Here is a 15,594-nt window from a genome sequence, read left to right as displayed (position 1 = left end):
TTCATGGGTCGGGCGAGGATCAGTAAACGGAGGCGCAGTTACAGCGTGGGGGCGCTGACCGGTGGGCCCCACGGGACCACGAACGCATGCAGAGGCGGCGGCGACCGGGCAGCTCGCGTTCCGTGTTTGCTCCTCGGTACTACTATTACAGCAACAGTGAATTCGAGTAGTGCCACCGTTACAGCAACAGAAAAGACGTGGTTGCGAATATATAATATATATACTGCGATTACTTCGCTGATGCGTCTATTAATATCATAAAGTATTAAAACAGGTCAAAAACAGCTGAATAGAACCACAAATATCACCTGATTCGGTATAGGAATGCAGGGATTTCATATTGTACCTTCAAGTTAGACGATCTTATTATTAATTTTCCAATAGCACATACAGGACATACAAAATCTTCATGATTCAGGAAATTCTTCACATTTATACTATGACTTTGTGAGTTAGTAATTATGTTCCTTATTATTCTAAAATCAGGTTGACCTAATCTATCATTCCATAGAGAGAATAATTATACACTACAAAATACAGTCTTCAAGGTAGTGAACACTTCAAGTACCCTAATGCGAGTGTAGTACAAGCCATTGCTCATGGAGGAAAGTTTTTCCAGTATTCTCACTTCACTATCACACTTAGTGATGTATAGGTACTCCTTATCATCTTCTTCGCCAGTTTCAACGTAAAAACCGTTAGCACGAATATCTTTAAAACTTAAGAGATTCCTTATGAATTTATGGTACAACAATGCTTCTTCAATGTGCAAAGTAGTTCTCATATGTAGTATGATTGTGGCTCTTTCAGAATCTACTATGCATTTATCACTACCAGTGGCAGTCATTACTTTTCTAGAGCTATTTCTAACAGACTAAAAATACATATTTTAAAAAATATTGTTTGTAGCTAAGATTGCTTTTCTAGAGCTTACATGTATTCACTCAATTATTCTAAATTCAGCAACTAAGTAAATGGCTAATTACAATAATTCTAGATAGAGTCTGTGAAATATCCGATCACTTTATCTTCAATGCTTTCTTTTTCGCTTCATCCATTACGGCATCATCTATGGTAGTGGAGAAGGGAAAAGTAGAGACCTCCGCATCTTTCATTGGAAGGTCTTTCACTGTCGGCGTGAGAGCGTCATCAACTTTCATGTGAGATGCTTTCCTTTCAACTATTGTTGCTTTGTCCACTTCCATCCCCACTGTAATGGTGAGGTGTGCTTCTGACTGCTCCTTCTTCTTCTTCCAGTATGCTTCCATAATATACTTTGGTGCTTTGCAGATTCGAGACCAATAGCCCCAAACACCGCACATATAGCATATTTGGTTCTGCTCACCATATGGCTTGACTTCTTTCTTTGTCTTTCCATTATCATTATCAGGCTTGACTTTGTCTGTCACAATTTTCTTTCATCCCTTGGCTCGCTTCTTATTGCGGTTCTTGCGCGCTTTAAAAGAGCTGTGATTGACTTCTAGACCACTGATTTTCCCTTACGGCTAGGATAAGAAATTCTTATTTATGACTTTATCATGAACTTTATGGAGTTGCAATACATCAATCAATTCAGAATACTTCTTATAATTCGATTGACGGTGATTGCGTGCGGATTCTGTCGCATTCGGATGGAAAGTGGAGAGAGTCTTCTTAATTTTCTCCTCTTCTGTGATCTCTTTCCCACAGAGACACAGTAGTGTGCAAATACAGTGCAGCATGGAGTTGTACTCTCTAACATGCTTGAAGTCACAGAAAAGGAGTCGGACCCATTGTTGTTTCGCGAAAGGCTTGATGGTGTACTTAAGGCGCTCAAAATGCTCCTGCAGTGCGTCTCATAGTGCTTTAGCGCTGGTCATTGCCATGTACTCATCCTTCAAAGTGGGAGAGAGATGGTAGCGGAGAAAATGAAGTGCCTGGTCATTATCATCCTCTGTGGGAACCATTGCACTACTTGTTCCTAGGCTAATTGCAGCGTAAAGTCTTTTCGCTCCCAGTACAATTCGGACATCCGATGCCTAAGTGAGATAGTTACGGCCATCAGGACTTAGCTCAGCGAACTCCTTGTTTCTGATGCCAACCATCTACATATTTAATAATGCAAGCATTACTACTAGTAAAGTTGCATCATATTGCTAAGTTGGATTACTGTAATTTTTTTATATTTTCTATGCTATTATTCGAATTTTACTGAATTTAAACGCATAACAGGAAATTTAAACAGTAAAATAATAATTAACAGCATAAAAATAATAATAACGAGATTAAATACTGCATAAATGCTAAAACAAATACAAAATTTGATTTCTAGGGGTATTTCTATGCAAAAACATGGCTTCTGGATAATTTTTGAAACTACCAGGGACTTCATGCAAAATTTTAGGGTTTACGCTTAATTAAAGGAAAAAATTAGGGGTCTAAACATAAAATTTTGATTTTTCTTTTACTTTTCCTTTTTACTGGATTTCTTTACTTATTGGGCTGGCCCGACCTGTGGCGCCTCCATAAATCGAGGGGCGTCGACGCGCGGCGGGTGACGGCGCTCGTGCGGGAATGGCGGGGCCAACACCAGGCAGCATGACGCGTCGAGGCACGACATGTGGCAGCGCTCGTGCGGGAGTGGTAGGGCCGGTCGCGGCAAGGCGAGGGAGTCGCCGGATCAGGACGGCTCGGCCGTCGAAGCATGGTGGTGCAAAATAGATCGGCATCGCCATCAAGGCAGCACAGGGGAGGTGGCGCTACTTTGGGCGGCGCCTCCCCCCTCCCCCTTCTCTTCTTCTTCTTTTTGATCTGTGGCGGTGGCCTTTGAGCCACCGTAGTTTTGTGCAGGGGCGGTTGCCGACTTGCTGTTTTGCCGACAACGATGAGGTGGTGGTGCTGCGAGTATAGTTGGGAGGTCACCGGTTTTTATGTCGGCAATGCATCTCCCCCCTCCAAATCCTTTCTTCTTTATGGATCTATGTAGAGACGATGGTCGCTGGTGCTAGCCGACAGAGAGGTGGTGGCTGCGTGCCCCACCAGTCATGGTCACGTTGTTGTGCACATCGATCTCGTTGTGCTACTGTTCATCACGCTAGTACTGTTCATGATTCGATTCTACACTGCGACATGTTCATGCGATATTCTCTATTTACTCGCTACGGTTCATACGTATTTGCTACTGGTCATGCGATACAGATCAATTTGACGTAAAGAAAACAGTAGCAACGAGTATACGTACCGAACAGTTCGTACCTTTCAATCCTTGCGAACGAGACGATCCGATCCTTTCAATCCAAGTAGAGTCTCGTGCTAATAACGTATTGAGAAACTGCTGCTATCGAGCGTAGTCTAGTGATTCCACAAGAAAATGATTGCAAAAGAGAGACACAATATAGGAAAAAATCTGTCTATTCGTTATTCATCTGTATTTAGAGAGGTGTTGCCTCGTATATATATAGTGTCAAAACCTCTAAGGGATAGAATCAATCTCTAGACCTATTCTTAGAAGATCAAATATTTAGAGATCGAGATGAGCCCAAAATCTATTGTAAACTTCTAGGTTTCCTAACAGAAACAAAATAAGGGGGCCAGCGAGCGATGTGAGCACTAGGTCCAAATGGGCTTGCGGTGCTACCTAGTGGCCAGAAAGCACGGCGAGCGTGGGGACCGATGAGCGAGGTGAGCCAGCACATCAAGAAGTGAGTTCACGAGCTCTCGCACCACCGCTACTGCCAGTGTATTGAGAATTTTGTTTTGGGCAAGAGGGCTCAGAACTCAGATTGGTCTCCACTAGGCTCCATTCATGCGTCTATACACATCTTCGTGAATGCGTTCTAGCATATCTAAATAAGATTGAAGATATAACCTCACTTAGTATGTCAACGCATATGCCAAATATAGGACTCAAATCGAGATAGATAGATTCCACCACGAACACCCTAACTAACTAAGCTATTCTCATTTCGCCTTTGTTACTCTCTTTGTTTGTATGTTGCAAAGCGGGGATTTTACCGCATTTTGAACCTCAACTTGAAGGCAACAGCAGGACAATCATATTAAACCGAGCATATTTGTCTTCGTCGACGAGCTACAGCTGCCTCAAACTTTGAAAACAAACTACTCGCCGTTTCAAAGTACAACTTGAACATCACGGCACGGCACGTAGTAACCCAACAAGTATGCAGGAGTACGTACGAGTTGCATCTCCAAAACATATATACATATATGCACGCATCCATTGATCCATGCATGCATGTACGCGCCAAATAAAAAAAAAAAATACAAGTGCATGTTAATCAACATGTTCTAACGCCATGCATGCATACGTACAAACATGTGAGGGTGGTTAACCAGTCCCTAATCAAAGTCTATCACCGGTTAATTAATTTATTGATTGATTGATTAGTTACGCGAGCTCGTCCCGTGAAGCTAGTTAGCTGAAGATCGACAAACAGCAAGCAGACGACTAGACGAGGCTGCAATTTGCAAACCAATGTGCTTGCCTAGCATGCACACATTCATACATATATAGGACAACTAATATGTACTCTCTTGTGTATATACTCTAGTTTGATTTATAGTTAATTCTATTATAACTGATGTATATATTGCTTTATATATATATATATATATATATATATATATATATATATTTCTAACTGATTTTTTAAGAGATATATATTACCATTACGTGAAAAAAAGTCATTAGTGACGGGTCCTGCACCCGTTACTCTCGTCGCGTCACTAATGATAGGTTATTAGTGACGGGTGATGACAAAAAAATTAGTCATTTACGATAGCACAGATAGTTGAGTTATGATCATATGAAGAAAAAAAAATTAGTTACGATAGCAACTATAATGCCTTTTGGATCGTAATTGGGGTGTGCGCAAAGGTGATCCGGTTGCGATCACAATTACGACTAAAAAAATAGTCAGTTACAACAGCACAGATAGTTGAGTTATTATCACATGACAAAAAAATCAGTTACGATAACAACTATACTATTTTTTGAATCGTAACTAAGAGTATGCGCAGAGGTGACCCAGTTACGATCATATGAAAAAAAAAATATAATTACAACTAGATAAGTGCTCAATTACGACCATATATATTTGTACTAACTGATCTATTTTATAAGTCGTAACTATACTGTTTTTTATCGTAACTGCGGAGTGGTGCAATAGTGAACTACAATGAGTCACAACTATGCTGCGTGTGTTGCTGAACTCAAGCGCATGTTGCTATTTGTTTGTTACAATGTTCAGGGATTTGTCCGGTTGCTTGGCTTGAGAATTGAGATCAGGATTGAGGCAGCTGCAGGGCGCACGGAGCCAGCGAGAGGAGGACACCTCGGGTCCCAAGCTTAATTCTTTTCTCACCCAGACGCCACTGGTGAATTGCTGAACTCACTCTGTTGTGCATGCCTTTCTACAGCGAAAAAGCAGGTTTCACAGCCCCGTCTTTGGAGCACGCTCTGTCTCGTTGCATCCGCCGTTGAATCCAAACGGGAAGTTTCCAAAGGGAAAGAGCGAACAAACTGGATGCAACAGGAAAGATAGACATTCGTAGTTGGTAAACAGTTAACGCATTTTCCGTATATGATGAAAGGAAAAGTTTAACCTTCCAACCAGTGACGGATGCAGGGCAGCAGGTAAAAGAGACTCCACCTCTTTCTTTCTCTCCCTCCTCGGCAACCATGGACCAGCAATCATGCATATCACTCGAGTGCAGAGCATGCATATCGTTAGTAATTACCATTTGGTCAAAGTAATCGCATGATCCGATCAGATCAGATCATGGGCCACATGAGGGTAGAGGAGGTGGTCGATTCGATTCAGCGTGCAAGTTGCGGAGGAAACGACATGGATTCTGCGACAGGGGAATCTGGGTGCCCTTTTCTTTTCATTGCTTCAGGTATGGCCGGAGAGAGACGACCCCCGTGGCAAGCAGTCAGCCTGCCTGCCTGCCGTCCCCGTGAGTCCGTGACCCTGCAGTTGCACGCACATAGGCCGGCCGGCTCGACGAACTGTGCAGTCTTAGCACCGATTCCAGCTCGATCACCTTTCCGTCCGACGAATAAGACGATTAAGATTCGGCTATTACCAGCTCAATTCATCATACATACCTTATCGATCAGCATGATTCTATATACCCATAAGCATATATTTCAACCGCCTGAAATTATCATTTTCTTCGGTCGATGGACGTGGTCCGTCCGATCTTCATTTGATCCACCGGATTATTTCTTCTATCACCTACCAAATCATCACGCTCTCTCTTTCCCATCGCGTCGCGTTGCATGCTTTCCCACTCGCCTCTATCTCCGGTGGCTCTCCCGTGGTTAGATCTGCGCTCATCACCAGGCTAATCGCTCTATTTTAATTATTCTTATCGTCAATTTCACCCACCGTGCACGACGTCGTCACCTTATTACAGTCCACTATCGGTCTACCCGTCACCCTAACCTCCCTCTAATTCTGGATCACCGGTGAATCCTGAACTTTAAACTCTCCCCTAAACTCACCAACGCCGATGCATTCACATAATCACCTAAAAACTTTTTAAGTTTCCAGGCGCTGAAATAGGTTGTCGATCTATTAGGGTGCTGGTGCGTGATCATCTCGCCGTGGACCAACAGCACCACGCAAGCCTGGCTGTGGCTGGTGTGTACATCGCTGCATGCATGCAACGTGTGCCCTTTTGTTTCTGTCCTGCCACCGTTTCCAAGATCCGGTTAGATCTGAAGGTGTCAGAGCCTGTTTCGCTACCTGCTCGTTCGTCTTCCCAGTTCCATGATTTGGATTTGGGAGCCCACGGTTTAGGTTTCCATTCCACCCACAGCTTAAGCGGTGGAAGGATCGGTACATTATATTTCCCGTTTGGATTCTCCTGTCTCAAATGGTAAAACCTTCTTGTGATTTTTTCTTCTTTTTTTCAAAAAAAAAAAAAACTTTCTACCGGCTGCATCGCCAATCGTTTTGGCCGGCTGCATCGTGTAGATGGAAGCAGGATCTTCTCTTTCCTCCTCCCTTAGTGTCAGTGGGGGCGTGCAACGTACAGTGCTTTTACACCCCCAGCTACCCACCGATGGACCTGCCAAGCATGTGCTTGACTTTTGTTCCAAGGATAAATGAATTATTCATATTTTCCCTATCAATTTAGGTTTTCGATGAATTGGTTGGTGTATACAGCTCAATATGATATTAAAATTAGACAACTTAAGTTTGAGTCTCTATAAGTATAATTAAGCAAAAAATTACTGTCAGCTCTTATTTTTACGTTTGAGACCCAATTAAACCTCCACATGAGGAGAGTGTTTAAAGTATAAGTGAATTATCTAGATTTTTTTATCAGCTTAGGTTTTTAAATAAACCGTTTGATATATACAGGTCAATAACTTTGCCGCACGGTATTACTGCAAATTCACTCAGGGCCGGGCCCGGGGTGTTGCAAAGAAATCATCAGACGATGCCTCTCTGCCGGATGCCTTTCTGCCGGACGTGACATTTCCTGAGACCACAGCACCGGGCACTGTGATCCTGTGAGCAACATTACCTGCAGGCTGCAGCACGTCTGCTAATGGACCAAGACGCATGAATGATTAGGCCATCGAGCTCGATGCCGATGAGAGGGCAATAGAGGATCTGTCGGATGTGTATGCAGTGCAGCGGTCAGCTGCGTTTTTTTTTTTTTTTGACTCTTCACCACTGAATACAGTTGCGTTTGGTGTGGGGTGTGCTTCACTTCAGACTGCCAGAGTACTCGCACTGTTTGCCTGCCAGTTGCAGCTCTGATCTCATCCAAGAGACACGGCAATGGTCTTGACCTGAGGCAACCAAGCGTGGATTTCAAGGTATGTGTAAGTACATGTCTCCCATATTTGCTGAAATGCCTAAAGATGAAGCTAAACAACACAAGACTACAAGAGAATACAGGATAAGCAGAGAAAGGGCAAGCCGAAGGAAAAAGGCTAAGCAAAGCTCTTTCTTTTATTGTTTGACACCAAACATCAATCGACAGTTGATCTTCACGGTCGCATGTACCAGGCTTTTTTCTCTCTATAAAGCAAAACTTGTTCAGCGAGGAGCATCCAATAGCCAGTTGACAGCTAAGGACTGGTTCCTGGATTTACGCAACATTGCGGACTGAAGTTGGAAATAATGTATTTCAGACGCTATATTTACAGATGCCATGCAGGTGACATCATGCACGGCCTGGGAAGTTCATGCTGGATTGGCCAACGCTTGTACCCTTTCAGACTGTTGATCATGTGGGAGGACGCAGTGTGCAACTTGCAAGGCTCTCTACTCAGCGTTTTCCTCCAGGTGGATCAGCTTTCCACTGATGTTCCTGCTAAAAGAGATCATCACATGTGAGTATTGGAAAATCTAGGTACTTATAGCTTGCAATCTTAATTTTGATACAAACAACAAGATTATAGAAACTTAATCAACGTATTCGATATCCATAGACAGCAAGTGGTACAAATATACGCAGGACTGCAACAGACCTTTCATGGAGTGGTTTCTCATCCGACAAAACCTTCAACAGCCTTTCTTCAAACGGCGTGGCATGCCAGCTGACTTTCTGGTCCTGAGAACAGAGAAGGACTATCGTAAAAAGTTCGTGTTCATAACTAATTGCGAGATAAGGAGAGAATTAGATGAAGGTATACCTCTTTGTACTTGGTTGTGGTGTTTGGAATCCCATTACCGTCCCACGCCTTGGGCAACACAGGAGTAGGATTGTCATTGTCCCAGTTCAAACCAAAAGCTGGAAAGATAGGAACCTCAAAAACGCTCTTCTCATAGCATGGTTCTGGTTCCTTCCCAACGTTGCCGTTAGTGTCACTGTGGCTCTCACCATCTGCAGATGAAGGCCTCAGCCAATATGACAGGCTTGAAACACCATGCTTTCCACATTCTGAATCTTGTTTCAGCAGTTCTCCACCTTCTAACGGCTGTTGGTTACCGTTCTGACCCTTGGCTTCCTCTGGAGATATAAATTCATCTTGCGCTGCGCAGTTGTCATGAAATGGGAAGGATACATATTTTGATGATTCTGTCTGTGTAGCCGTTGAACTTGCAAAAGTTTGCTGACACTTCTCGCTAGAATCTGCGTTCAAGTACCTTCTTTTTGGAGGATTTGATGATAGCTCAGGCGAGTCCACTCTTAGTTCCATCCACTGCAGTTTGTTCTCGATGGGTCTCAGAACAGGATAGATGAACTGTCTGCTAGCCCTTGCACGCTTTCCAGACTTTGAAGTCCCCTTACATGCAGTATATACTGTTCCAGGAGTCTGGAAGTCACCTCTGAGAACCAAAGGAGTTGGATAAGGTGAATCACTAGAATCACTCCTCTGGTTTTGGACATTCTGACACGAAGGCTTGTCCTGAAAGGATGATCGAGGTTCTGATTCCCCCATGAGAGTAGCTGCATCAATGTTCTGTACATGCTTCAAAATATCATGCTCATCAGAATTGAACCTGCATTGAAAGAAAAACAGATCAGTGATTTTGCAACCATGGCGAAGATACTGGTTCACAAGGTTTCGCTCATGAAAAGAATGAAGGTTGTTCTTTACACTTCAGAAAAGTTCCCTTCGAGTAGCGATGTCTCTTTCATCAGCTGCACATTGGTGGATACGTCATTGCACCGTGTTTAAAAAAGAAAGATATGAGATGGAGAATTTTAGGACAAGATTGCAGATATACACAGTTCTTACCTCATTAGTATCTTCTGAACTGATTGGGCTTGAAACTTCTAGAATTTCCGGTGGGGTCTGTGATATCGTGCCACAGGATTTGAGATAATTTGCCTGGTTATCGGAACACCACGAAAGTAATGTATCTGAATATGATTTCATGAGGCTTCAAAAAACAGATGGAATTGCAGAAGCTGAAAGGTAATAATCGTTATGCATATCTGCCTAGAAACACAAATATAAAATGATCATTGATAAACATTTCAAGGTTTTTTGCCTAGAAAATCCTAAGCAGCAAGCTCACAAGTCACAGCCACTAAGACCCAGCCTACATCTTAAGATTATAATCTGATCTGATCTCAGCCACCCATCTCATATAGCTATATGAAGTATTCTTGGAAAAAATATCTATATTAACAAGAGCACAACGAAAGGGCTATGCATTGAACACCTAATTTATACTTCCACAATGCCTGAAAGTTGAAAAAGAATTGCAGTAGTTGCAATTTAATTGATTGTGCACGTAAGTGTAGGCACGCATGGGAAAATTAGCATTTGTAAGCTTTCCAATGTTCTTTGCATCGATGATGCAATCATCTCCAGTGTAGCATGGCCTATATTCAAACTTAAGATGTTGGCTTTAAACTGAACGATGGTATTTTGATCAGTTGCTATGTACATCTCCACCAAAAAATTACAGAGCTGCACACTGTTTATAGTATGCTATAAAATCCTAAACCCAAATTGAGCACCTAACTAAAGCCATCCAGGACGACGGGGACAAAGAAATGGACTGTAATGCATTGTCCAATTCATTTTTGCCACTCCTCGTATCAAACAAGGTCTAATACGGTCTCATACAGTAACAAACACAGAAAAAACCCTGGTACAGTGGTAGGTACCTCTCGCCGGAGCTCCTCGTCGACGCCTCCACTGTTAGCCGCGTCCTCCTCCTGCCTTCCACTCGCTTCAAATTCTAAAAAACAACACCGCAACACAAAAATCAAGTAATTCGTAACAAGCCTCAAAACCGACAGAAAAGACGAAATTTGGCACGGCAACAATATGGAGCATACTCTTCTCGTCATCCAGGAAGGCGTCCCCGAGGCGGCTCTCTCGCACGAGCGGATCCTGAACCAAGCAAACGCGCAATCAGAGAAACAGATTCACCAACACCACTACGTGGATAACCGAACAAATCGAGAGGCGCATGGAGTTCGGAGGGCATAGGGGGGCTCGCTTACGCGGAGATCGCCTGACTGATCGGGCCCGCCGCGGGGGAAGCAGGAGAGGAAGCAGCCCATGGCGACTTCGGCGCCGAGGAGGAGGAAGCCCACCGCGCACGTGCGGCCCCAGCCAACGCCGCAAACGAGGGTTCGGGCCGGATAGCTAGGGTTTGGGGCTCCGGGCGGGGAGCAACGGGAATGGAAAGAGGAGGTGAGTACTGTGGTGAGGCGGAGGCGGAGGCAGCGGGATTTGAATCGAGGCGGAGGGCGAAGAGGGAAGGTGGAGGGGAAGGGGGAATCTGATCGCGTCCCGGGCTGGGTTGGGCTTTTGTTGGATGGGCTGGGCTGGGCTTTGTGGCCGGTTTGAGGTAGATGAGATGCCTAGATGGGCTTTTTAGGCTTAGGATTCCAGCGGGCCGAATAACTCTAGTGCAGCCGGCCCGATAGCATCACCATGGGTTTTCAGCTGCAGGGCGGGCCCATACAACAGTGGCCACGTGGCAGCGAGATGGAACAGAGCACTTGATTAGGGGCTGTTTGGTTCGCGTCAAAAAAACAAGTCAAAATTTTGTCACGTTTCAGAAATTTGGTTTCTGTTTGGATTAATATTAAAATTTGGTCGTGCCTCGAAAAGTTTGGTCGGTCAAATTTTTTCAATAGTAAAGCAAGGTAAAAATTTGGCACTCAAAATAGTCGCTTCAATTTTTATCCAACCAAAATTTTGACTTTGTCTTAAATTAAATATTACTCAACATGACTAAATATTGACATGACTCTAGTTTTGATATAGGCTTCTTAGGGGCGATAACCAAACAATCCCTAGTACATCATCGCTTGCTTTGCGGAGCTGAGCACAACATGGCATGTTGACTCCTTGCACCATTTCTTTCGTTTTCTCCCCTTTCTTCCTTACTGTTTTATTGTTCTTTTGATGATCAGAGAATATATGTGTGCTACTCTCTTAACCTTCTTTTCCTTGCGTTAAATATTATAGTGTGTACTACCTCCGTTTTTATTTACTTGTCATCATTTTTTTACTGTAGCAATGGTGACTTTACATTTTTTTCTTAAATTTTTTTTGTAAATAATTAAAACTTTCATATCATTAGATTCATCGTGAAATGTATTTTATTAGTACTAGATACTTTTAAGTATTCGTAAACTTTTGTAGAAAAAAACATAAGTCAAAATTGCTACAGTAAACAGCTGGTGACAAGTAAACGAAAACAGAGTTAGTATCTAACAACCGCTGGGGCACAGGATGCATGCATGCGTGTCCTGCCACATACGCATTAGGTGGCAGCAAGTGCGTGCACGCAACAAATATTTTTTCAATGTTCATGTTAGGCTATTAAACACTTATATTAGCACACGCAAAATTATCCTTTAATTGTAGTTAAGGGAGAGCAGAGGGTGTTTCAACCCTTAATTATTAATCCTTTAGTCTAGGCAACCATCACACATAGAATCATTTATCGTTTATTTACATGACCACCTTACTTTAGAGTAATTTAACATGGACATTCACTTCTGATTCAACTTACATGTACAAATGGTACATGTAAAAAAATAGATGAAGTAGGAGGATGAAGATGAGGAAGAAAAAGAAAACGGAGAAAGAAGAAGAGAGCTCCTTTCAGGTAATCTTTGGGTCCGTCAATGGTTAACAAGATGGCACATGAGACTCTTAGGTGGTTGAACAGAGACACTCGGACAAGGAACTCGAACTGTGCCGCACATCACATCCAGCTCGGATGCATATCCGCTTGACCATCCTTTACTTATCCAACTGGTTTTAACTGAGGAACCGTGCGCGAAGAGCTAGCAATCTGGAAGCGTCAATCTGTGAAAAGAGAAGAAGACGGATCGGCGCGCTACGCTGCACTAATTTATAGTCTGTATGAAAAAATAATTGTTGAAGCTAAGGTAGAAATACATATTGGAATACAATATTTATGAAATAGTACTACTTTAGTGTTTGGTCATGCAATATAATCTTCTATTTAGATGAAATCGGTGTCAATAATTATCTTCAATGTGCATATAGTAATGTATAGATAAATTTGACAGAGTATAATGTAGAACACAGAAATGAGAGGCACTAAAAAAAATAGTTAGAAACATCATACTACTATAATTAATGTTCAGACAAAGTAACTGAACTGCATCTGAGTTTAATTAGGTTGTTTGATCATTGAGCTTTCAAAACTGGAGGGGTGCATATTTTGCAAAGCAAAATTTTCTATGTTGCGCTAATTTAAACATCAGTATCATATTTATTTTTCCTTTCAAAAAAATTACAGGTCATTGCAAAACAGCATCGATAGTAAAAGATGGATTTATTATGCTCTAAATAAAGCTGGATTTATATCTTGAGTCTGCTGGAGCACATTTGCTTGATGGATTTGTACCAAAATCATGAAGTATATGGCATTCGCAAGACTTCTCCTGATGTGAGGTAAAGATATTATTTTACTAACTCTTACTAATTTGAATGGAATCATGAAGGAATTTGAAAACAAAAAGAGAGGATTAGAGAAAAATTTTCATTTCACAAAAGGACATTATGACAACAAATCTACAATTATGCACTTAATCAAATCCTTGTCCTATACAAAATGTGTTCAAACATATTAATTCATAAATTTACGAAACTTGCTTTGCACAGACAAAGGTATAGCTTAGGAAAATGATGCTGGAGAAAATGGCATTGTCCGAATGTCCAAAAGCATTCAAGGTGATGTAACGGTGTGGAGTTGTTAGTATAAATAACAGAGATGTCCGGTAAAATACATATAAGTAATTAATACCTATCATTATGATCATGAGACTTTAGTGTTTAATCAGACCAAAGGAGATAATGTCTAGGCAATACTTATATGGTAATATTGTCTAAAATTAAGTAGATGAGTTATTCTCCATATTTGTTATAGAGCGAAGTAAAAGTGAGTAAGTACGTTCAGAAGTAGTACATGTTTATTACAGAGATAATCGATATAGATTACAGTGCAATTTGAGGGCATGACATGATAAAAAAAATTAGGGACTAGGCATATTATATAGGGACATCAATGTCAATATGTAATTAATAACATTATTCAGTAAGCAAATATTTATGACAAGTGGTACATATAATTAAGGCTAAGGACTAAATTCTAGAAAAACATCAGATACGTGAAAAGTTAAGAATGTATATGAGATTTATCTTCAAGAGCTCTCATATTTGATTCATATGTACTCTAATATTTTCTTATACGTGATGTTCTTTGTTATTGTTCTAGCTGTTCTATCTTCATTTTCAATGAGAATCTTTATTTCACTTGGTGATATCGCTCTTGAAATGGTCACGTATAACTGTCCATGTGGGAAGGCAAGCCCTTTTAGATTATATAGGTTAAGTATACCTTAAATAAAGCTATAATCTATTAAAAAATCTTAAGACAAAAAATATGGCATTGAAACTTTAGCATCTCATACAAAATAGCTCAAAAAATTGCTGCATATGCATCTAACCAACTCCATTTTTTGTAAATATATAATTAAAGCGAAGATAAAAGCCACTATATATTTAACATTTATAATTTTTTAGACCGCAATTGATTTGATGCACCTAAATTTTTGTATCATCCCATAAGCTAACATAGGTATCTTCAGTGCTCTGTCACTACCACGACAAATATCACAGAGTGACAGTGGTCCAAATGCAAGCTTGACGCTTAATGGTTCTCCCCAAGTTAAGTCAGATTTTCCTACAATTTTAGGGAAAGAAAGCAGCATACCAAAGCTAGGATGCACTACACTGTGCCGGTCGTTGTCGCTGTTGCTAGCGATGAAATCCTCCTGAGAGCAGTGAGCAAGGTAAGCGTTTGTATGAGATGACTCCAAAGTAGTAGAATTCTTTTCTCGAATAAATCACTTGAACTATCAAGCTACACAATACAGACATAATTCAGCATGTTTGACACAGCCATTAATCAAGCTTCTCTACTCAGATTGCAGCACAACTATTTCAATCCTCACTAATTCATTTGCTTTTCATAACCACAACCAACCCTGTTCTTCATATACACACATATATGCTTTTCCTTAAAATATCTTCTGATATGTAGTCAGCACAATGTAATCGCAGTGAAATCAACAAATGAGGGGTCAAATCATATATATCGTAAGAACAACTAATTAATCATCACTGATTTGTTTGTTCCTGTGCTCGTAAAGAGGACTATCAGAAGGGAGAAAAAGAAAAATCACCTTATTTGTGCACGGGCCGGTAGATCCCCGGTAGGTACATGGAGATCGAGGCGGGGTAGTTCGGCGGTGGCGACGCGACGGAAGCGGGCGCAGAGGTGGGGTCAAAGGTGGTGTCAGAGTGGAGGTGGATGAGGTGCGGCTTGGCGGAGGCGAAGGCGTCGGGGATGGTGGTATCGAATGGGGTGGTGGTGGCATTGATCCACTGGAGGAGGAGGAGGGAGGAGAGGGGGAGGGCCCGGGGATGGAGCGGTGGCTCCAGCGATGGGGAAGGCCCGTTTAGCGGGGCAAGCGGGGGAGAACTAGGAGGTGAACGTCGTCACCTTGAGCTACGGTGCATCGATGCCCCTAGTGGTCTGTAGGTCCTTATTTACGAGCGGGCCGGTAGATCTCCGGCAGGTGCATGGAGATTGAGGGAGGGCAGGTCAGCGG

At 42.0% G+C, this 15,594-nt stretch overlaps 1 protein-coding gene across 2 annotated transcripts; it reads right to left on the bottom strand.

The window, feature by feature from the left end:
* Window positions 1–7,945: 7,945 nt before the first annotated feature.
* Window positions 7,946–11,401, bottom strand: LOC133917371 (protein JASON-like). Of its 2 annotated transcripts, none has more exons than XM_062361274.1 (8): window positions 10,933–11,401; window positions 10,765–10,819; window positions 10,591–10,664; window positions 9,710–9,802; window positions 9,569–9,612; window positions 8,660–9,470; window positions 8,495–8,577; window positions 7,946–8,337 (listed from the first exon to the last, which is right to left on the bottom strand). In XM_062361274.1, the coding sequence occupies exons 1-8, from the start codon at window positions 10,990–10,992 to the stop codon at window positions 8,289–8,291; spliced, it is 1,269 nt and encodes a 422-aa protein (XP_062217258.1). In that variant the 5' UTR covers window positions 10,993–11,401; the 3' UTR covers window positions 7,946–8,288. The 2 variants fall into 2 exon arrangements, with proteins under 2 accessions (XP_062217258.1, XP_062217259.1); XM_062361275.1 differs by having other exon boundaries at window positions 7,946–8,334.
* Between the last annotated feature and the right edge of the window lie 4,193 nt (window positions 11,402–15,594).

The sequence above is a fragment of the Phragmites australis genome, chromosome 5 (genome assembly GCF_958298935.1).
Source record: "Phragmites australis chromosome 5, lpPhrAust1.1, whole genome shotgun sequence".
In the NCBI taxonomy this organism is placed as follows: Eukaryota; Viridiplantae; Streptophyta; class Magnoliopsida; order Poales; family Poaceae; genus Phragmites; species Phragmites australis.
Note: the sequence above shows the minus strand (reverse complement) of the source record. Positions and strands in the feature narration are given on the sequence as shown.